Here is a 22,626-nt window from a genome sequence, read left to right as displayed (position 1 = left end):
CATATATATTTATTTCTTCACAATTTTTTTTTTTGAACTTTCAGGTTTTCCCCAACATGTTTGAGTGATAATGATGGGCAGCCAACATGCAATGCTTGTCCACCCGGATACATCGGCAGAAATTGTGAGAAGTAAGTTCTGGAATGTTTTTGTGTGTGTGTGTGTGTGTGTGTGCATTTATTTTTTATACATATAAAAACAATGAACATTTATCTATACTTCTTGGTAATATTTATATCTGCATGAATATTCTTAGGTGTGCACCAGGATATAGAGGAACACCTGTTCAACCTGGAGGTAGATGTGAACCAACTGGAGGTAAAAAAAAATTTATTTTTAAATTTTCTGTGCATATGAATTAACAATGTTATTTTAATTAATTCCAAATGATATTGCTCAAAAATAGGTAATTACATAATGAAATAAAGAAAAAATTTTGTGAACTGATATACATCCTTATAATTTAATGTCTTGCCATCCTAAATGCAACCTAATATCACATGATGAAGTCCCAAAATACATTTTTCTTATTTATTTTATTCAATATTCATAGAATAATGTGCAGTTGATAGTTCTGTGAGTTGAGCTCAATAATTTGATTCTTTGTAACTTTCTTAAAAAACTGTATTTGTGATTGTATAAAATATTTTTCAACTCTCATTCAAAAATTCCTTCTTTTCATGAGAAAATGTTCCTTTTAACATTTAAATTATTAGATAAAAGTAAAATATTTCAGCCCATTTACTGTAAATTTCACATATTTTCAATGACTGCTGAAATAATAATTAACAAATATACTTTATGAGAAAATAAAAACTTGTGTATGAAATGATCTGTGAATTCATGTTGAAATATCTTCAAATTTAATTGTATGAATTAAACTGATAAATGAATCGTTTACCAATCGGTCTTGAGCAACTCCTTGTATTGATCTATTCAATGAAAAAAAAATTTTGCTGTACACTACTTCTCTTAGGCAATGATACTCTGCAGTTATCTGTGGTACCCACGACACTGGTAAAGAATATTGGTGAAAACGCCACTATAGAGTGTTTTGTCATCAGCGGTCAACCGTATCGAGTATATTGGCTTCATAATAACCACACTGTGAATCCACCCGATTTCTCGACTGCAGTGAAAAGTACATCTTCAGGCAGCATTCTGTCAATATATTCTGTTGACAGCCATCACCACGGGCTGTATACTTGTCGTGCAGTTTCCAAAAATCGGAGCATCCAGAAAGTCGCCAAGTTGGCCATTTTGGGTAAATTTTGGGGCAATTATTTCTCTTGTCAGCCATTTCGCTGTAGATGAAAAAGCTTTGTAGGAGCTCTATTTTCTATACTGAACTATGCCTCACACTCTTTACCTTCCTATCTTCAACGTTTATGTTCTCTATTCATGGTGTGGTTGTTTCTGACTCAGAAATTCTAAGTACGTACTTGTGTAGCAGAGATGCCTTTTAGAAAAAAGCAGTCAGTATACGTCTTTGTTTTTGTTGTCCTTTCTCTATGTTTTGTTCATATAAATGTGTCTATATATTCATATGTGTGCACATCTGTGACAGTCCAATGTTGTGTTGGAATCGCTTGAACTTAACTTACTTCTAAAGAAAAGCATTTTGCTTAGCTTTGTGCTAACTCTTGGTTTAAAATCATGCCAGATTTGTAGAATATAACTGACAAAAATCTAATGTAGAAGTAGTTTTACTAACGCATGAAAGAGGAAAAAAAAGTTTCACATGTATATTGAAAATTTTGGATACGTGTGTAAGAAAATTTGTGACATATTATCATGGCTAATCAATTTTCGATTCCAGGATGTTCCAACTGTTCAGAGTTGTGCTATTTAAAATTTTCAAGGGGATTATTAAATATTTTTGTAATGGTATTTTGCATTAGTCATTATGCAAATAATAACATATAATTCACATTTGAACAGCTTTTATATAAAAGGAATCAAGCGCCATTAAATCAAAACTGAGAAAAAGCTATTTAAACTTATCTTTGATTCAGTTTGGTAGTTGGTTCAAGTGCACACTTTTTGCATCACAGCCTATTTGTCACTTGGTTCTATTTAGATGAAAAATCCCACCTCTTTCAATAGTTCAGATGTCGGTATATCTCAAAAATATTTAAAATGACACTTGTGGTTTCTTTTATATAAAAGCCGTCCATTTTCTAATTCATGTACATTATAATCATGTAATGTTATGAGAATTTTCATGCATAATTTTTGGTGTTGTAAATTGTGCTTGAATATTGGCACATACACATTTTTAAAGTATCAAAAATAATCGAAATTAAGTTTGAGAAAATGTTTTCTCCTGTAAACATCCTAATTCTGAACCTATGACCTGCCACTAACTGTTTGAACTTCTGCATTAATAAATATTATTCTTTAAAAAAAAGTAGGGGGGGGGGAGGAAATGTGTGTTTTTTTTGTTTTTTTTTTTGACAGCTGCATATATAACTCAGACTTTTTTTTCTTAAACCAAATCTGAATTATTGTACCTTTTCTCAAACCTTACATATATAATATTGTGTGTATTGAATTTTACTTTTTGGAGATTGACAGTTATTTGTATAAAACTCATTTTTCATCCAAATGTGATCAAAAGAAGCAAAAAAACAAAACGGTGAAATTCTACTTATAAAGTTAAGTATTCGCTGTGTTATGATGCTTGGACAGAGGCATAAAAGTTACAAGTTTTTTTGCAATTTCTTGCTATATTATGTGAGTAAACATTCAATTTTTCTCTTTTTAAAAGGGAACAAAAGTCATTGTGCATTCATTGCAAACTTCTGTAGGATAAGTGCGTTTTCAGTAAAGCAGTTTTTGCTAACTTTAAGGATGCTTTTGATTAGAAGACTATAGCCTCTAGAACAGTGGTTCCCAAACACTTTTAGTGGTGGACCCCCACAAATATTGGTAACTGCCATTTATAGCAGCAGAAACTACAGCCATCTATCAGCAAGAATGCTTTCGAACAATGGAGGGCATTTTATCCAATACAAGTAAATGTGATACAATAACAATGTGACCTACAAAATAACAAAAACAACCTTTCACGTGAGAGTTCTCATCTCAAATACAATTTTTGTCAATTCATAACAATGTTACTGCTACAGCCTGTAAACTTTGCAGTAGTGCTTTTTTGCATTAATTTAATTGAAATCCTCCTTTTTAAGTAATTTATTATTTTTTTAACTTATCATTAATTTTTTTTTTTTGCATTTCTGCAATTGGGCCATAGACCCCTGGGGGAAGGAGGTATAGGCACCCCCGATTTGGGAGCCACTGTTCTAGAAATCTGAGTAGTAAAAAATACAAGCTATGATTTTTTTTTCTACATTTCTTGTTATGATATGATAATCTATATTTAGTTATCTGTTATAGTTATACATCTGTTTATTTGTGCATAGTTCTTCTGTTAAGAGTTCAGGAGTATTTATTGTAGTTTTAGAGTTTCAAAAAAAGTTTGAAAATTGTGCTTTGTCAAGCTTAATAATGATAATAATAAATAATAGTTTAATAGCATAATAAATAATTCTCTAGAGGAAAAAATATTGGTTTAATGTATTTTTTATATAGGAACTAGCCCTACAATCCGTGTGAGAGTTGAAGAGCCACGGACGCAGCGAGTGCCAGTTGGCGCAACTGTCACATTCAGGTGCACTGGGGTCAGCCAAGTCAGTGATGTAAGTGAAACCTCTATTGTTGTAGGCTTCTAATTCTAATATCTTTGAGTTTGAAAAATATATCAGCATGGATATCAAATTGAAAGTAACTTCTTATTCAGGCAAATTATTATTTTATTATATAACATTAGGTGACATATACTCTGGTTTGGACTAAAGAAGGTGCTGCAATGCCTGCCCAAGCCACAGAGACCAGTGGAGTTCTTTCCATTCCAAGTGTTCGTCCAGAAGACACTGGTACTTACATATGCACTGGATCAGACCTGACTAGTGTTGCACAGGACAGAGCAACTCTTTTAGTTGAAGGTATGCAAGTTATTTTAAAAATATTCTGATATGATTTTATATTTAACCTTCTGGATGTAATTTTGCGTATTGGAAATCAGCATTTGTCATGTTAACAGTGCATGGTTTTTTTTTTTTATTAATTCTGATAAAAATTCACAAACTTGTATTCCATTTTCAACTTATTTGGGCATTCATGCATGTTCAGAGGGACTCTTATTGTTACCCAATAGCTAATTCTCTCAACCAATTAGTTGTAGAAAAAAACTTCCAGTTTGTGTGCTCACAACTTGCAATTGCAAAGAAAAAGTTCAAATTTTGCCTTCCATCATCCTATAAACCAGTCATCTTCAACAAGTTAATACAGCACTGGCCACATTTCAGAAATATTACTGAGGCTGGCAGGTCAATCAGCTGTAATTCAAATGCTACCAAAGAGCTCCGCTTGCATTCAAGACCCCTGCTATAAGCCATTTAAGTTTAAAAAAGTTATTTCTGAAAAAAGTATTTGATTTAAATTTCTATATGGTCTCAGATTCCTACCAGTTACATTCAGTTAACATGCCAGTTCATGAGATATAAAGATCTGGTATAAGATTCTGTTCACATATCTTGATAAAGATATATGAACAGAATCTTATATAAATCTAATAATATATCAAATTAAAATATTCAAAATAAAATATGTGGACAGATTGATTAAAGATTATTCTTTTTATTTCTGTTTTAATTTTTTAGGTACTGGTCAACCAACTCCACCACGTCTCACAATTGAGCCTCATTACCAAGAAGTCAGTGTTGGAGATCCAGTGGAATTCCGATGTATTGCCGAGGGATTCCCAGAGCCACAGATACGTTGGACCGGTGGTCGAAACAACCAGATTAATCCACAGGCAACATTCATCGGAGGGTTTTTCAGAATACCATCTGCAAGAAAGAGTGATGAAGCAGAATATTTCTGTACAGCCACTAATGATGCTGGATTCGAAATGCTGAGGACAATACTTCTGGTCAGAGGTGGTAAGTAGCTCATGCTATATGAATAGCAAGCAATACCAGGCACATTGATTTATCATGTGTGGTTTCAGAACATACATGTTTTGATTTTATTTAAAATGTAATACAATTAAACCTTTATGAAACGGAACGTTAGTGGACTGAAATAGTAAGTTCAAGACTGGTTTCCGTCTCATAGTATCCATCTTAGGCAAGTTTCATTGTATTTCATTGAAGTAAATGGTGGTATGTTAATTTTTGCCTCTCAAATTTGTTAAAGTTTAGTGATATATTTACTTTATGAATTTTTATCCAGTCTTTAAAATGTTAATCTTATGGTTATAATTATATTAAAAAAAAGGTTGTGTTCATCTAACTATTTTGTATTTGTATTTTGAATCAAAGACGATAAAGATATATCAGAAGAACCACAGTTGACTATTTCTCCATCAACTTATGAAGCCCAAAGATTCGAAACAGTTAGATTTGAATGCAGAGTGACTGGGTCACCAACACCGTCTATATCTTGGGCATTCTCTGGAGGAGAATTGCCTTCCGACAGCAGCCAAATTGGTGGTGTTCTTACTTTGCCTCGTGTAACTGAAGCACATCAAGGAGTATATGTGTGTACAGCGAGTAATGTTCATGGTACTGCTCAAGCACAAGCTCGTCTTCTTTTTGGACGTAAGTGTTGGATGGAATCAGTTGTATAGTAATGTGCATGCTCACATTTTTGTTTTCTTTTATGAATAATGAAAACATTGCTTTAAATGTCATATTGATTATCCACCATTGTGATTCCTATAAATTTGCTCTTATTAAAAATGTTATGGTGAAATAAAATGCAAGGTGATTCATTGAATTCATTGATAGCGTCTCGTGGGCAAAGTTTCCATAAAATAATGAATCGTGCCATTAAGAGAGTTTTAAAAACTTTAAAAGCTCTCATTTTTGCTTATTCATGAACAGCAAGTGCATGTAAGGAGTATATTATTATTGTATTGATTTAATGGTTCTTTCCAATCCCTGATACGTGTACCCCCTGGGAGTATATAACAAGATACTCATGATTACATGAAAAAACAAACAGCAATGGCATAAGAATCGTATAAATAAAAAAATAGTTATGGTACAATATATGTAAGGAAAGGGGGGCGGGATATACGGAACTAAGATTAAGAAGATACTCCTATGCATTGCTCCTATCTATTTTTTTTTTTGTCTCCAATTTTATGGGTAAAATTAGGCCAAACAACTACAACTTATGCGATGTAAAAATTTTTAAATGTATGTAGAATTATATTCAAAGTATCAGTGTAAATTTTTCAGATTTTTACGCCACCAAAACATTTATAACTGCATTATGTGAATTTTGTTCTTTTATGAATGATCGATCCTAAGAAAAAATATTTTATTTTTTGTGGATATATAGATGTTTTGTCCCCAAATTCTTCATCTAGTTCTCTCTGTTACTTGTTATTTTTGAAACATGCTTACAAATACGAAATGTTTTTAAAATACGTTTGGAAATTTAATATGCTATAAATTTTTAAGAGGTTGCGTACATAAAAAATCAACCAACTTTTATGAAGATTCTGTATTTTATCTTCTAATATTTTTTTATTTATTTCACAAATACAGACATGTAATACACAAATTTAGACATGTGTTACACAAATACAAACATATAATACACAAAAATTACATACACACATATTACAAACACACTTTGTAGCCTCAAGCTACTGAAAAGTTCTTCTAGCAGGCCTAGTAATGTACAAGTCTTGCTCTGAGGAGTTATTTACAAAAAATTCTGTATTTTTATAAATGCAATATTTATCAAGATATTCAACTTGTTGATGTTCAAAGTTTGAACATTAATCTGCAATGATTGAATTCATGGTTAAAAAATTTAAATTAAACTAAAAATCTGAACAATGTATGAGGTTTGATTTTTTTTTTTTTTTTTTTAAATTTGATACAATTATCATTTCATAATATGAATTAATGTCGGGCGAAATTATGAGACCACAGCGATGAAGATGAAACAAAATTTGTGTGCGGTTTTTTAAAACAATTTTGAATTCTTTAAATATCATTGAGAACAAAGATGAAAATTAAAATAAAGAAAAAGCTTTATGCAGTAAAACCCGTCATAACAAATCTTCCTCATATGCAGTCATCCCTCTTTTATGGCCAAATAATAATTTCCCAGTGTATTATAAAAGTGTGCATTTCAAACTATTGATTCATTCCCTTTTGTGAGCGGACCTCTGGTCATTCCTCTGTTATTGACAATTGTTTTTTCCTGCTAGTATCCCAGAGATTTTACTGTACAAGTAAATTGTAAATAAACAAATTTCATTCAATACATTTCCTACAAATGTAAATAATCACATTACCAATATGAACTTGATAACAAATCAATAACTTTTATAGTTTTATGTATACAGCCCCACAGAACATTCAAAGTAAGCACACGCCATCTAAAAAAATTTTGGTAAATGGAAGCAGGCTATATATATTCCTGCAATCATCGGCTACAAAGATTGTTCATTTGACAAATGATTTGACAGCCGTCTTGAGCAGTCGTTTTCAAAACTTGTTATTAATGTAGATTTGTTTAATACAAAAAAATGGAATATAGGAAACAGTTTTGATTTAATTGCTTTCAGAAATAACTAATTTTTCCCATTTCCCCCCCCCCCCCTATTGAGGTCGAAGTCCCCCATCAGCAAAAGTTGAGCCAGAGCATCAAACTATCTCGCAAGGAGCCAATGGAGAAATACGCTGCATAGTGGGTGGCTCACCAGTACCAACGGTTACATGGACCAAAGTGGGAGCAGATTTGTCCAATAGACACAGGGTGAGAATGAAATTTATCTTTCTTATGATCTGGTCAGCAAGCGTAATTTTTTCATATTTTGCTAGTTTTGATTAGCAATATAGTGCCATTGATTGTAATATCTCAATGCGTAAGTATGATTAAAAAATTAATGGTGTTGTGGTGCAAATTTTTTTGTTCAAATGTACGGGGCATAGCAAACAGGGGATATGGCATTTTACTGGCGGGCTGTTGATCCTACAGGTATACTTCCAATTAAAAGAAGCTTCCAAATAATGTTGTAGTACTCAGATAAAAAAAATTTACTTTTTATACACTCCTAGTGTGCCTCAAAACCCAATTAGAAAGTTGTTGCCCTGTCTCTACTTATGTCAAAAGGAAAAAATTCCATGTTTATGAGTGCAATATTCACTGAGATATTCAAATTCAAAAAACAGTAAACTTGGAGGGGGGGGGGAAGCAGCTCTAAATGCAGAAAAACTGTTTTGCTTGCATTTATTTAAATTGTTAGTAAAATGGTTTTTCAGCATTTAGAGCTGCTTTTTCCACTTTTCCTCCATTTTTCTTATATGAATATATCAGTGAATATTGTACTTGGAAACATGGAAGTCTTTTAGCTAGTATCAGGAGAGACACCGCAACAACTTTCTTACTGGGTTTTGGGGCACTTGGGGACTGTATAAAAAGTTAATTTTTGTATTTTAAAGTATTTTAACAACTAAACAACCCCTTGAAACACGAATGACAATATCTAAGTACTACACTAAGTACTACTATATATTTTTTCTAATTGGAGGTATACCTCTAGGATCAATAGTTTGCCAGTAAAATGCCATACCCCTATTTGCATATATCTTCATCCAATCTGCGCCAGGGTTGGCAATTTACCAAGTTTTACAATTCAACTTAACTATGCTTTCAATTTATATCCCTGTATCACTTGACATATAAAGTAGCTCATTTCATTTTGTAATTTTTTTTTTTCTGCTTTGTTAGGTTGAAAATGGAAACCTGTACATTTCTGATGTGACTGTTGAAGACAGAGGCCTCTACATTTGTCAAGCAGAGAACAAAGTGGGAACTGCTCAAGCATCTGCTATAGTTGAAGTTGAAAGTAAAACACCTTATGATATGTATATGCATTAGTAGTGGACCCTCATTTAGACAATCTTGCTTAACATACAAATTAAATACTTTTCCTGTAGGGTGTACATTAGGAAATTATAATATCTTTTGTTCAGTACAAATGTGTGAGTTACGCATTTCTGGTTTAGATGAAATGACAAAAATAGCCTCAAATAAAATATGAAAGTGGTAAGGTCATAAAAAGTTAAATTTTTTTCATATAATGTTCATGCTGACTATCTTACATCATTTAGGAATAACAGATTTCACAATGAAAGCACAAAAACTATACTTAATAAAGTTGATGTATAATTTTCATAACCACTAACATAAATTCAGATTCAAACTGGATAGTATTATTATTAAATTAACGTTACTTATCTACACATCAGGAAATTATATTCCTTCTTCTTAACCCCATCTCCATAAGATGTGAACCAAAATTATTATAAGTTGCCTGCAACTGGGTATAGTTGTGGGTTACTGTAGTTATGTGCATATTATAGAATCTTCTGACTTTAGTACCATTAGTATTCTGTTTCAAATTTATATGTACAGGCTTCTACTCGCTTTATTTTTAATTCAAAGTTATTTTTCTAATATATTCAAGTCTTAATTGATAAATGATTCATAACTTCAAATCTTATTGAAGCATGCAATTCTTTCTCTCAGGGCGGGAAGTTCCATCAATAGAGCTCTATCCAGAAGCAACTCAGACCATTATCCGAGGTGGAAGCTGTTTGTTCCAGTGTCGCGTAACTGCTGGTGTACCATCACCTACTGTAGAATGGGTTAGAGCTGATGGCAGTCCATTTACTAGTAGCACAGAAATTCTGAATGGTGGTGTCATCAGGTAACACTTCTTGTCATTTATTTCTTCAAAGTAAAGTAACCTTTCTGAGAAATTATTCATATGCACTTTCACAAAAACAAAACTCTTGGCTTTTTTTATGTTATGTCTTGGTAATCTCATGCTAACATGATTTTTTTTTAATGAACATACATACATAACAATCCTAACAACAGTAAAATAATAAAATAGAAGTCAATTTGGATTTTCTGCACTTTCCATTTCACAGATTCAACAGAGTTACTGGCGATGAAGAAGGGACATACATTTGTACTGCTGAGAATCTGGGTGGACGAGTTACAGCAAGTGCAGTGCTCAGAATTCAAGGTAAAGTAACTTCATGAGAATATTTTAATTTGAATCATATATAACTTTTGTCATAACAAAGATGTAGTTTTTTTATATTATGCATTAAAATTCTTCTAATATGGCAGGATCTCCGGTTGTTCGAATTCTACAAGCAAATCCATATCGTGTAAGACCTGGAGAACTTGTGCGACTTGAGTGTACAGCTGAAGGTGATCCTCGCCCAAGTGTATCGTGGAGGAAACTAAGGCACCCACTGGTATCTTATGCACAACCAGGCAGGACTGAGGATGGAAAGGCCATTTTGGAAATCCGTAGAGTTTCTCAGAGTGATGCTGGTGTTTACATATGCTCTTCCAGAAGTGCATCTGGTGTTTCCGAAGAGCGTATACAGTTGATTGGTATGAATAATGTGGAACAATGAAATAATGGTTTATTATTTCCATTTTTTGTAGTTATAATCACAGATATCAAATAATTGCAAATAATGGTATATCACATAATCAAAAATTATTTTAATCTGGTTAACAAGTATATTATTGCATTTTAATGACCAATTGTGTTATGTTGTATTATGTGCTAAATATGCAATTTACAGTAAAACCTCCCAACAAGAGCCACTTACAGGGCCGTGAAAATGTGGTCGCTATAGGGAGGTGGCTGTTATTGGGAGTGGTAATTTTATTTCTGGAAAAAAGGTAAAATTTGTGATCTATGTGTATTTATAGCATGTGAAATGATAATCCATTCTGCAACTCATTACGGTAGTTATATAATTGATTATATTAAAATTATTATTATATTTTGATAATATTATAATAATGGATTAATCGATCTACAGCACTATTATAACATCCTAAAATTCATTCAGGCTTGCAGTGCTCAGATAGAACACCATAAGCGAGAAAAACTGATATGGACAAAGGTGGTTTGCAAGCAACCCCAGATGATAGTTCTCTGTTTGCATTTCACCTTCAACTAGACCTTCTTTCCAGGGCACCTTCAACTAGACCTTCTTTCCAGGGCATTTCTGAGTCCAATCCAATAGCTGAAGACATACATTCTTATTTTAAAAAAAGGGAAGAAAAAGATTGACACATTCCCAAAAAAAGATACCCTTTAAACGTCTATTCCTATTTGGAGCACCATTTTTTATTTATTTATTTTTTTTGCACCAAACCATTCCTTATGGTAGAGAGTGTCCAATAAACAAAGGCTTTCTAGTAATTGGATAATTTACATATCCCTCTAGTGCAGCATTTCTCAACATGTGGTCGATGGACGAGATTGGGTCCTCGACTATGAAAAAGGTGGTCTGCAGGCAGACTTGGTAATTTACTTCCAAGTGAATTGAAAAAATTGTACAATTGGTGTAATTGATATTGGTAATATCTCCTTTTGGATTCAAATAAAAATTGCAGCTTCATACTTGGCGTCACCATATCTCATCGAGGAAAATATGGGAAATTGCGACCTAAAGTACATGATATCAGTAATTGCAGCCAAAAAAAACTCAATTTATGACAAATCTGCTAAACATTGAAAAATTTGCTGAAATGATGGGCTGCTGCAAATTGCTGTTAGAAAAGATGTATTTCTTGAAAAAAAAATTCTGGTAACTATTTTCATTAAGTAAAATACGGGAAGCTAGGATCTGAAATACAGCATAATACAGGATATCATCGATTGTCACCAAAAACATTGCCATAGGTGTTACCAAAATGTGGCCATAAATCAACAATAGTTGCTAAAATTGCTGAAAAATTACAAATGCTTAAAGAATGAAGGACTACTGAATATCACTATTAATTTAAGTGCACCCATAACTGTCATATGATTTATAAGCTATAAAAGTTATCAGCATTCATGAATTTAAAAAACATTAAAAATTCAAATAAGGTTTGTTGAAAAAAAAACAAGACCAGCTTATAAAATAGTCGGAACAGCCAAAATTCTAATCATTCTGGCAGTCCCGTAAAATATGGGACACTCTCATGCTGTAAGTTTATGGTCCGTTGAATTGTTTCAGACTCTCACTGGTCCGTAGATTCAGAAAGGTTAAGAAACACTGCTCTAGTGATTAGAGTGCTGACAACAGGTCTCTTCTAATCTTCCCTATATTATCTCCAAATTTTTTTTCCTCTCCACTGCCTTCAATATACTCATCTAGCATTTGTACCCAGGAAAAGAGAAAGCATACATAATCTTTTTTCCTCATAATGTTCAAGGAGCAGGAAAATTCGCTTGAAAATTATTTTTCTCATTGTGATTTTCTCATATTTAGACTCCATGTCCAAATTGCCCATTGTTTGAAATTGTTTTTCCAGAGGTTTCTTGTAATGTTAATATGGGGATGCATTTGGTTCCAACACAATATGGCGGTTGTTTGGAGATTACCATTGTTCGGAGGTGGCCGTTAGAGGAGGTTTTACTGTATACACATTTCTCATACTCTTTCTCAGATTAATTTTTTTCTTTCAATATTTCTAAATATTAACATCCAAAGATATAATAGCAAAATTGACATGTATTATACTGTCTTAACTAGAACTTAGTCATAATATTATCTTCAAAATGTTTGTGATTTTTTCTCCCTCTACAGTTGAGGAAACTGATTCAGTTGTACCTGAAGTGATGGTGGAAGACAGAGTTACTACAGCTTCTGTAAATAGCAGTGTTGAGCTGAGATGCTTTGTTAGAGGTATAACTTTTTTCTCATTCACAGTAAAACTTTGAATCACTATAGTTTTTTGCAAAGTGTACAAAAGATTTGACTTGATCAATGAGCTACGTCTTATAATGCAAGGAAAAATGTTAAAGCTTTCGACCGATTTTGACTTGATAAACAAAAGTATCTCTTGCAATACGAGTAGTATGTGTACCAAAGCCTCATAGATAAGGCCAAGGCTTTGAGTATTCATATTGTTCATCAATCATATAGAGTATTCATATTGTTCATCAATCATATAGAGTATTCATATTGTTCATCAATCATATAGAGTATTCATATTGTTCATCAATCATATAGAGTATTCATATTGTTCATCAATCATATAGAGTATTCGTATTTTTCATCAATCATATCGAGTATTCATATTGTTTGCCACATGATCACAACTAAAGCAGACAGTTCTCCTTCTCTCACTGCAGGCAAGGTCATATTAATTGGCTCAGGGGCCTAAGCAGAGGTATTTTTTGGGTCTCCTTTTATTATTTTAATGAAAGGCAGAATTGTTTTAAATTTAAAAAAATACTGCACGAACATGCATATTAATGAAAACTTTCATTAGTTTAAAGATCTCTTTCTTGACTTGGTCTTTCCCTGGCCCATTTGTTAAGACATCACTATAAATATGAGATCAGCATTCATAAGCAGAAGTCCATGAATGACTCTTTTGTTGTGCGTTAATGCAAGCTGAGATCTCAAAATAAAGCCTTTGCTCTTTTGTACCTTTCTGAAAAAATAACTCTAGCTTTTTAAAAGTCAAATTTATTCATCTACATAGTCCTACAAAAATGTATATTCATATATGTACAAAAAAATAGATTGTGTATTAAAATCATATTGTATAATTATATTTAATAATTATCAATATAAAATAAGTGGAAAATATAATAACATAATAGAAATCAACCTGCTTTTTATTTGTCAGTCGTGGCTATTGTGAGGGAGGCTGTTATGGAATGAATTAAGTTTCCATCATTTCTCATGGGAAAATTTGCTTTGATATAACGAGTGTTTCGGATTATGAGTACATTTTTCAGAACGAATTATATTTGCAGACTGAAGTTCTCCTGTATTTTTAAGAACCAGTTAAATGCACTTCATTTATAAATCTTTTATAAATAATGCTGTTCACTCTCACTTACACATTTTTTCCCTTGTTCCTTTGTACAGACACTCAAATGATAGATCACTGTGCAGCTGAACAACTTAAACTGTCGTTTTTGAAGAGTTTTTTAATGGCTTTTGATCGTGCATTATGGATGTGGTTATATCTCATTATTTCAGAAAATGCCCACTTATATTCTTTCTCCTATCAAAAGGTACTGACAGGGATGTTTACCTTAAGTGGTCCCGCACAGATGGCAAACCCATGCCTGCAAGTCACCGATTAGAAAATGGTGTACTGTACATACAGAATGTGCAGAAAGATGATGCTGGAGAATACTCATGTTTAGGCATTGTTGATAATGATATAATCCTTTTCACTGCCAAAGCAAGGCTTGCTGTAGTTGGTAAGGCTTTATGTTCATTCGACTGTTTTAAAATTATGTTTCAATTTTTTTTATCCACAGAGAATGAAGTATATTCTTTATTCCGCTGAGAAAAACATTTAATTATCATAACATTTGAAAAAAGTTTTATTTTATTAAAATAAAGAATGGTTCTTACTTTTATTTTTTCATACTCGTAATAAAATAGTTGTGGGTTCATATGTTACACATTGTATTAACTCTTACAATACATGTGAGCCAAAATGATAAATGTTTGGTGTGTTTGGTGAAGTATGTACGACATTGCCAATGCTTTACTGGTTCGATATACTAATGATACAGTGTGCTACTGGGGAGTAGTGCTCAGTTTGGTAACCACTGTCAAAAGTTATGGATTACATATTGTTTTTTAAATTGTATAACTTATATAAAAGCCATGTAAATTTCACTATCTTGCACAATTTCGAAAGTATTGGCACAGTGTATCATAAGGGTTTGTACAACTTAAAGGTTATGCAAAACTCTCTTTTACTAATTTACTTTTCCTTATTCTCTTCTGCTGCTTGAAGGTGTATGGGCAAGAGGTAAAACTGTTAATTTTCATCCCTTTTGCAGTATAGTTTCATTTCAATTTCAATTCAGTCGAAATGTGTCATTCATCAATCAAGATCAGTGTTTCTCAACCCTATGGTCTGTGAAGGTGATCTACACACAACCTGAAAATTCAGTTCTAATCAACTAAAAATTATTTGATTGCTATTAGTATTCAAATAGGCTAAATGAAGAATTAGACCCACATACTGTAAGTTTGTGGTGTGTCAAAATTCTTGTCTTACTGATCTTTGGCTTCAAAACGGGTGAGAAATGCTGATCACAAGACTTTTATTTTTATTTCAAGTTTTTAGATATTTTCATATTAAGCTTTTAGATATTTTTATTTAAAGAAATAGAACAAGATTTTTATTTTACATTTGTAGGGTATTTTCCCCCTGAATATTTTATTACTGAAGAATATATGAGCTATATGAAGCTTAAATGAACTACATTCCTTATTTTTAGCTCCACCAAGGATTCAGCTTAGTCCACCAAGGCAAGTTGCACGTCCAGGTGATGTGATACAAATTCATTGTACAGCTACTGGTGATCAACCTATATCTATTGATTGGAGTAGAATTGGGGGAAACATGGCCCCAAGTGTCTTACAGAGTGGAGGAATCATCAGGTTCCAAGGAATAACAATCAATGATGCTGGACGTTACCTCTGCACTGCTGTGAATGCAGCTGGAAAAGCAGAAGGTGTCGGAGAAGTGATTGTGAGCGGTGAGTTTTAGCTTCATTAATTTTTTTTTTGTTGTAATTGTTTACTGAGATCAAAAAATCAAAAGAAGTTCAATTTTTTAAAAAATTTTCTTGTTGAAATATGATGATCTATTCAATTTTCATGAAAATTTTAATTGTGAAAGTTTAATTTTGTGATTTTAGAAAGACCACCAATAAGACCAGACCGAAAAGAAGAAACAGCATTTGTGGGTTCGAGTATTCAGTTGAAATGCTCTGTTGCTGGATCCCCATCACCTTCACTGGAATGGAGTAAAGATGGAGAGCCGCTTCCTGACAATGCTAGAGTTGTTAATAATGAGTTATGGTAAGTTACCCTGAAAATTTTTTGCATAAGTTCTATCAACTTTTGATACTTGTAACTTATATGCATACAGTATTTTTTTCATGCTATGAATTACAGTTCCCCCTATTGCCTTTAACACTTCTTTCCTGTAGGATACGTGATGTGAGGTTAGAAAATGCTGGCAGGTACATATGCACAGCTACAAACAATGCTGGACGCACAAGAGACTATATAATCCTCAATGTGAGAGGTAGGAATTTTCCACATAAACACAGATTATCAGAGCATTTTAGATAACTATTTGTATAGAACCAGTGTTATCCAAAAAATAATTTTGATGAATAATTTACTCTTCTCCACAATTTTGAGGGATAAAATTGTAAACTGATGGGTATTTCTTTTTATGAAAAACAAAGAAACAGCTTTATTGAAAAAAATTATCTGAAATTTAGAATACTTTCACTCAACAAAAGTTCTAAGAGTAAAATTGAATTTTAATTCGTGAATCTAAATGTGCATTGACAAACACTTCGGATAAAAAGGACTCTAATTTTTTTTTCATACTATGAAACCTTTTCATTCAAAATTGAGTTTATAGTATAGTTTTCATGTAGTTTTGTCAGAGATAAGAAATATTTAAAAAACATTTCATCTAATCGTTTTAGCATAAGTTGAAGCTTATTTTGTTATCAAATTATCTGCATACTGAATGCAATGTATTTTAAATACTGTTCATTCTACGAAATATACAGGGTTTCCCATAAATTCATAAATAGTTTATAAATTCATAAAAATTGAAGTAACTGGAACATTTGAATGTGGTTTGTTGTTATTATTATTAGTAGTAAAATTATCAGGCTTGTTAAGTTACTCTCATGAAGAGGGGATTTTTTTGGTACTGAAAAAAAATTGGTTGAAATTTCTGTTGATAGAGGGCACTGAAAATCAGTCCGGTAAGGGAGTGATTTTGAACACATGAACCTTTCTTCCCCTGAAGCAGACTATGCCGAAATCTGTGACGCACGTCACAGAACAATCAGTGCTACTGCAGAACAATCTGAAGGAATTTTAAGAAAAATTAAGAAAACTCTATTATGGGAATTTTTACTGGAGAACATTTCCACTCAATTGGGGGGGGGGGGGAGCTTGTTGCAGAGCAATGCAAAATGTTCTGCTTTGGGGCTTTTTTCCATCTCTTCTGTGTCAAAAACGTTTCTAAAGCTTCAGCCGTCGATTCGTGGCTGAGGTAAAACATTTTCACCAATAGTGCTTTATCCACCAATGTCAACATGTCAATGAAAACCTTATGCAAGCGCCTGTAACAGGTAAATTTAGAAATGAGCTGTTAATAGTACACCCTGTGTTTTATGAGGACTCTGATTTGTATATTTCTAATGATTTTCTTTCGGGCAGTGTCCTCTCTTGATAAAAATTTTAACCTTTTTTATATGCAGCTTTATGGGAACCCTGTAATATTTCAAACTTCATTTCCAGGTGTCTGGTTTTAATTTGTGAAAATGAAGTTGGTGATTGAAATTAAAATTATTTTTACGATTTTGATACATAATGCAAAGAGAAATATATAATCATATAAACTTTGAAGCTGGAAAAAAACAAATTGGTTTAGTGTAAATTGCTGGACATTTGAGTGAACTAGTGGGAAAGCCCAGCTTCTCTAGAACGCTTTGACTGTAGCATTAAAAACACAATGTAGTATTAAGAGCAAAATGCTGAGTAACTTTTAATGGTTTTCAATACTTTCTATGGAAAGTGTTGAAATTTAATTAAAATTGCTATTGAAGAAAAAGTTTTTGAAAAAGCATTTCCATTTAGTTTGTGCAAAGCATGTTAGTTCGTTGAATTAGTTTTACACATTGCATGTTAGAATAGTAAAAAAAGTTTAGTTATTGCAGCTTTACTTAATGGAATGAATACTAGGGTATCAACTTTCTCCTGTACATAATGAGATTTAATTTTTTTAATACTATAAAGTAGTATAATTCCTTAGAATCTACTACAGAAAAAAAAATTCTCACTTTTTAGCATTTGCATTGTGTTTGTGGATCTTTTCAAAAAAAAAAAAAAAGTAGAATGCATGTTTTATTAGATTTTTCATTCTGAGAGGTGCTTTCAAGTAAATATCATTCCTAATTGTAGTGTAAATCATTAATATTTTAACAAAGAGCTTGAATCTTTTGATTAACATTTCCTCTATTTTTCAGTTGTCAATTGCATGGCGAGAAAGTGTAAAGTTCTCAGTGGTCGCAAATTTAGTGCTTATAACCAAAAACGGGGTTTGTTTGCATGCTTGTTCCATTTCAGTGTTGTTTTTTAATTCAAAAATTTGCATCAATAATTTCGTTTTTGTCTGTTCACTCATTTTTTCACTAATACTAATGCATAACTATTATTAAAAATTGCTAATTTCACAAAATGCTAATAATGCCTTCTAACAAGTTATATTAATAAAGATATAAAGACAATACTCTGGACACAATGTATGATTCAGAACTTAATGACAAAGTGGTAATGAATTAGAATCATGTTGTAACTTATATTCCAATAGTAGATATAGAGGTGCATCATTTCTTAAAAATTTCATTTGAAATCCTGTTTTTGATGTATCTTTTTTAGAAATAGAATAGTTGGTTCTTGACAGAAATATTTCTCATACATTTAGAACTAACCATTTGCACACACACTGGCACCACACTCTTTTTCTTTTTCACTACACTCAACAGGGTCCAATTTTTTATTTATTTATATTTTATTTTTATTTTTGTGAGACCTTATTTTACATTTTGAGATGGTCTTTTTGTATGGAATTTCCTATCTTTTAATCTGAGAGTTACAAATGTGCACTGGATATCGTGTGATCTTACTTCTCAGCTAAATGAGCTATCCTATTTTGACTTGAACTTTGTATCTTCAAAAACATTCCATTTTTTCAAAAAACCACCCTTCTCTTTATGTTCCATGATTTCCACCTTGAGATTGACTTGACTAACATTTTTTTTAAATTGAAAACCCTCATGATTTATACGGATAGTGCGCTTGCCAGGTTTCCAAGAGGACTGGGTTTGATTCCTGGCAAAGACCAGTAGGCTTTTCTTTCTGAGGTCACTCCTCTGCATAATATGCAAAAAAGTCTTTCCTTCTTACATTGGGCTGAGAAAAAAAATCAAAGCATTTCACTCTTGCTACTGCCACCAGGGCTATTGGCTGCAGTTAAGGGAAGCTACTGGGCCGCTAATTCGGTGCATCACGTCACATTGCATAAATAATGAAGGAATAGTCATGCCTCCGGTGGTGCTTTTTTTTACCTGGTTTGCAAGAGGACCGGGTTTGATTCCCAATGGAAACCAGTAGACTTTTCTTTCTTAAACCACACTTCAGCATAATATCCAGAAAAAAGTCTTTCCTTCTTGTTACGATTTACTTTTGGGCAGTATTAGTCATACAGCACATTTTGGCAGAAAGAATTTCACAATAAAAGGAAATCCAAACTTTGTTATTTGATAAATTTAGCTTCATTGTACCAGATGGGATACAATGCATGTGTAAAAAATATCCTCAGATACCCATAGTATAAGAGGGTGTCTGCAGTACATTTTTAGGGAAAAAAAGCTATAAAATTTTTTTTCGACATTTCCAGATTCAAATTCTTGTGAGTACGCATAGGAAATGTGTAATGTTTGGAGTTGGCTTATAGACTCAGGGTCCTAGTCTGATATGTCTTGCTATACCAAAAATATATGTGGTGTATTCATACACTGATAAACATTGTTTACTAAGAACATATAACCAAACCTAGTTAAGACAAACTTAACACAGAACACATATTCTTCACATTGATTGGACATAATGAAATTCCTTTTTTGTCAGTTGATACCAAATCTATAAGTAGTTAGTAATAATTATTCTTTGTGTTTCTTCAAATTTGTCTTAAGGTTCGACTGCATTTTGATATGCAATATAAGTCTAGGAACAAATTATTTTATGTAATTGATGAGATTTTTGTGACTGTTGTCATTTTAAAAATATTGTCTATTTACTGACTATAATTTTGTTTTAACTTTGATTAGCTATACCAACACTTGAAGTTAAAATTGAGGCAAGCAAGGATATAGTTAGCATGGGTGACGTCTTGGACTTGAGGTGCAAAGTATCTGGAGATGCCTCTGCAAGAATTTCATGGTCTAAAGTTGCACAAGATGGTCCATTACCAGATAATGTAAGGATCAGGAACAGCCTTCTTGTTATCAATGGAGTTTCATCAGAAAATGGTGGTGTATATAGATGCAGTGTTGAAAGTTATGCTGGAACATTTAGCGACGACTATGTGCTGACTATACAAGGTCTGTATATTTTGAACAGGCTTTAAAATTTTATAAGCATATCAAAAACATAAATAGAGGTGACAGTAAAATTTTAGAATAAATTCTTAAAAACAAAGGAGTTAACTTACCACAAAAAGTGCAGTTTGTGTGAGAAATTCTCATCACTTTTGTATAGTGCACCTTAACTTCAATTCTCCCAAAAATTGAACATTTTAAAAAGTATAGAGCATTGTTATCACTTTTATGCTAACTTATTGAATTATCACTTAATAGCTTATGTACTATCATAGAAATTATTTTTCTTCTAAGTGTTCATGTTTATATCTGACACTTCCATTTAATTTTAATAATGAAATATTTCTCTCTTATTTTCCATTCAAATGGACATATCTATTGTAAGTATAATTCTTTTAGGAAAAAAGCTATTTTTTAAATCTTAAGTTATTTTATATACAGTCGACCCTGCTTAAATGTAGGTCAATTATTCCAGCACATTATATCATAAACCATGGTAACGTTAGGACATGCATTACTTTCATATTTGAAGTTATATGGCAGGTTGAGTTTTCATGCTATCATTACATTCTTGATCTAGAATTGTTCACAACAGTTATCAGAATATCACAATGTGCTGAGATGCTTAAATATATTCTGAATGATTCTTCTGATTGTTTTCCACCATGTTTTCTTTTAGTTAAAGATTATCATAACTTCGTCAAACCTCTTAAAAACTTTTATTAGTCAAAATCATACGTTAAGTGAAAATAAAAATGCAGGTAATTATTTAATTCATAATTTTATAGATAATTTGCTGTTTGAATTGTTTCTGTATGTTAATTACATAATTTTTTACGTAATATGTAAAGATGCTACATTTGCCAGAGTAACATTAGGACATAGTTCTCCAAATGTTGATAATTTAATTTTTTTTTTTGTCTTTCTGACCACCTTTGGTTTTTTAACCTTTGAATTCAAAGTTAATTTTATACAAATATCAAGAAAATATTGAAAATGGTCAAAAGAAGGGGGTAAACTTTGGTACTCTGCTACGAATTTAATAGAAAAGGAACTTTAATAAATAATAACTTTAATAAAAGCAGAGAACTTTTAACATTGTCTCTATGAGAGAAATTTTGGTTCCACACGATTTTATATCCATTTAAGTGGGAGTATCCACATTATCCATTTAAGTGGGAGTATCCACATTATCCATTTAAGTGGGAGTATCCACATTATCCATTTAAGTGGGAGTATCCACATTATCCATTTAAGTGGGAGTATCCACATTATCCATTTAAGTGGGAGTATCCACATTATCCATTTAAATAGGGTCGACTATTTGGGAAATCAAGTATCCCAACTAAAAAAATGTTTTATTGGCAACCGATTATGAGTAAACATGCAAAATCATTTATAAACCAATTTTATGTTCTCTTTTGACTCGCAGTTCCACCAACTATTCATCCCGATGAAGTTGAAAGGAGGACTGCACCATTCGGATCAACAGTTGTCATGGACTGCCAGACTAATCTTGATCCTCCAGTTGCTTACACATGGTACAAACAAGGTGGCATATTGCCATCTGATGCTACTGTTGTAGGTGGGCAACTTACCATACCTGATGTCAAAGGTGAAGATGCAGGAACCTATATTTGTACTTCTAAAAACCCTGTTGCTGTAATAGACATCCCTACAATCTTGGTTGTGACTGGTAAGCTAGATATTTCTACGTTTGAATCCAATTTTAAGCAGTTTAATTTTAAAGCAACATTATTTTATTTTTTTGTCATTGTGTTTGTAAATTATTTTTCTCATCAACCTCCCAATTGTTGATGATAACTATGCACGTTTTGAAGAAATATTGTCAAAGAATGAAAAGAATAGAATTAGAAAATGTCACTTTCATAGGCTATTTTCAGCCTTCTGTAATTTAAACCATAAGCAATATTTTCTATTAAATTTCCATAAAACCGAAATTTTGAGAAAGTTAAGTTCAAGTGAGAAAGAAAGTTAAGTTCAGACTATTGGAATTAAAATTTAAAATTAGTACAATTTAAATTAACCAAGTTAGTTTGCATATGCGTGCCCTAATATATTTATGTTTTCAGAGTTGTGCTTGTTTTGTGTTCTTACTGGTGCTGCCGTCCATCTGTTTTTTACATTTTGAAGCAAAGATGGTAAATACTTAAATTTTCATGTTATGTAAATGTCGTGTTGAAGGTCTGCCAATGGGGTTCAAACCTCAACCCTCACAACAGCAGCATTCCAGTAAAGTAACGGGACATCATTATACCATCAATATATCCGATTCAATAATATATAGTCAATGTCAGGAG

The 22,626-nt window shown here is 32.3% G+C and overlaps 1 protein-coding gene across 20 annotated transcripts in view; it reads left to right on the top strand.

The window, feature by feature from the left end:
• The window catches only part of trol (terribly reduced optic lobes), a 328,483-nt gene that overhangs the window by 289,417 nt on the left and 16,440 nt on the right, over positions 1–22,626 (top strand). For 13 of the 20 annotated variants that reach the window (XM_089241641.1, XM_089241634.1, XM_089241638.1 and 10 more), the window contains 21 exons: positions 45–131; positions 257–318; positions 977–1,264; positions 3,595–3,701; positions 3,833–4,007; positions 4,725–5,006; positions 5,388–5,666; positions 7,700–7,848; positions 8,824–8,941; positions 9,625–9,805; positions 10,032–10,129; positions 10,237–10,509; positions 12,711–12,809; positions 14,156–14,347; positions 14,896–14,910; positions 15,386–15,646; positions 15,809–15,971; positions 16,103–16,200; positions 18,173–18,244; positions 20,036–20,308; positions 21,738–22,001. In XM_089241641.1, the coding sequence (XP_089097767.1) occupies positions 45–131; positions 257–318; positions 977–1,264; positions 3,595–3,701; positions 3,833–4,007; positions 4,725–5,006; positions 5,388–5,666; positions 7,700–7,848; positions 8,824–8,941; positions 9,625–9,805; positions 10,032–10,129; positions 10,237–10,509; positions 12,711–12,809; positions 14,156–14,347; positions 14,896–14,910; positions 15,386–15,646; positions 15,809–15,971; positions 16,103–16,200; positions 18,173–18,244; positions 20,036–20,308; positions 21,738–22,001 (3,536 nt within the window). The remainder of the gene's footprint in view (positions 1–44; positions 132–256; positions 319–976; positions 1,265–3,594; positions 3,702–3,832; positions 4,008–4,724; positions 5,007–5,387; positions 5,667–7,699; positions 7,849–8,823; positions 8,942–9,624; positions 9,806–10,031; positions 10,130–10,236; positions 10,510–12,710; positions 12,810–14,155; positions 14,348–14,895; positions 14,911–15,385; positions 15,647–15,808; positions 15,972–16,102; positions 16,201–18,172; positions 18,245–20,035; positions 20,309–21,737; positions 22,002–22,626) is intronic. The other 7 variants (XM_089241637.1, XM_089241649.1, XM_089241648.1 and 4 more) reach the window with 5 other exon arrangements.

The sequence above is a fragment of the Pholcus phalangioides genome, unplaced genomic scaffold (genome assembly GCF_987345545.1).
Source record: "Pholcus phalangioides strain wild (caught in Gottingen) unplaced genomic scaffold, Ppha-v1.0 ptg000014l_1, whole genome shotgun sequence".
Lineage (NCBI taxonomy): Eukaryota > Metazoa > Arthropoda > Arachnida > Araneae > Pholcidae > Pholcus > Pholcus phalangioides.
Note: the sequence above shows the minus strand (reverse complement) of the source record. Positions and strands in the feature narration are given on the sequence as shown.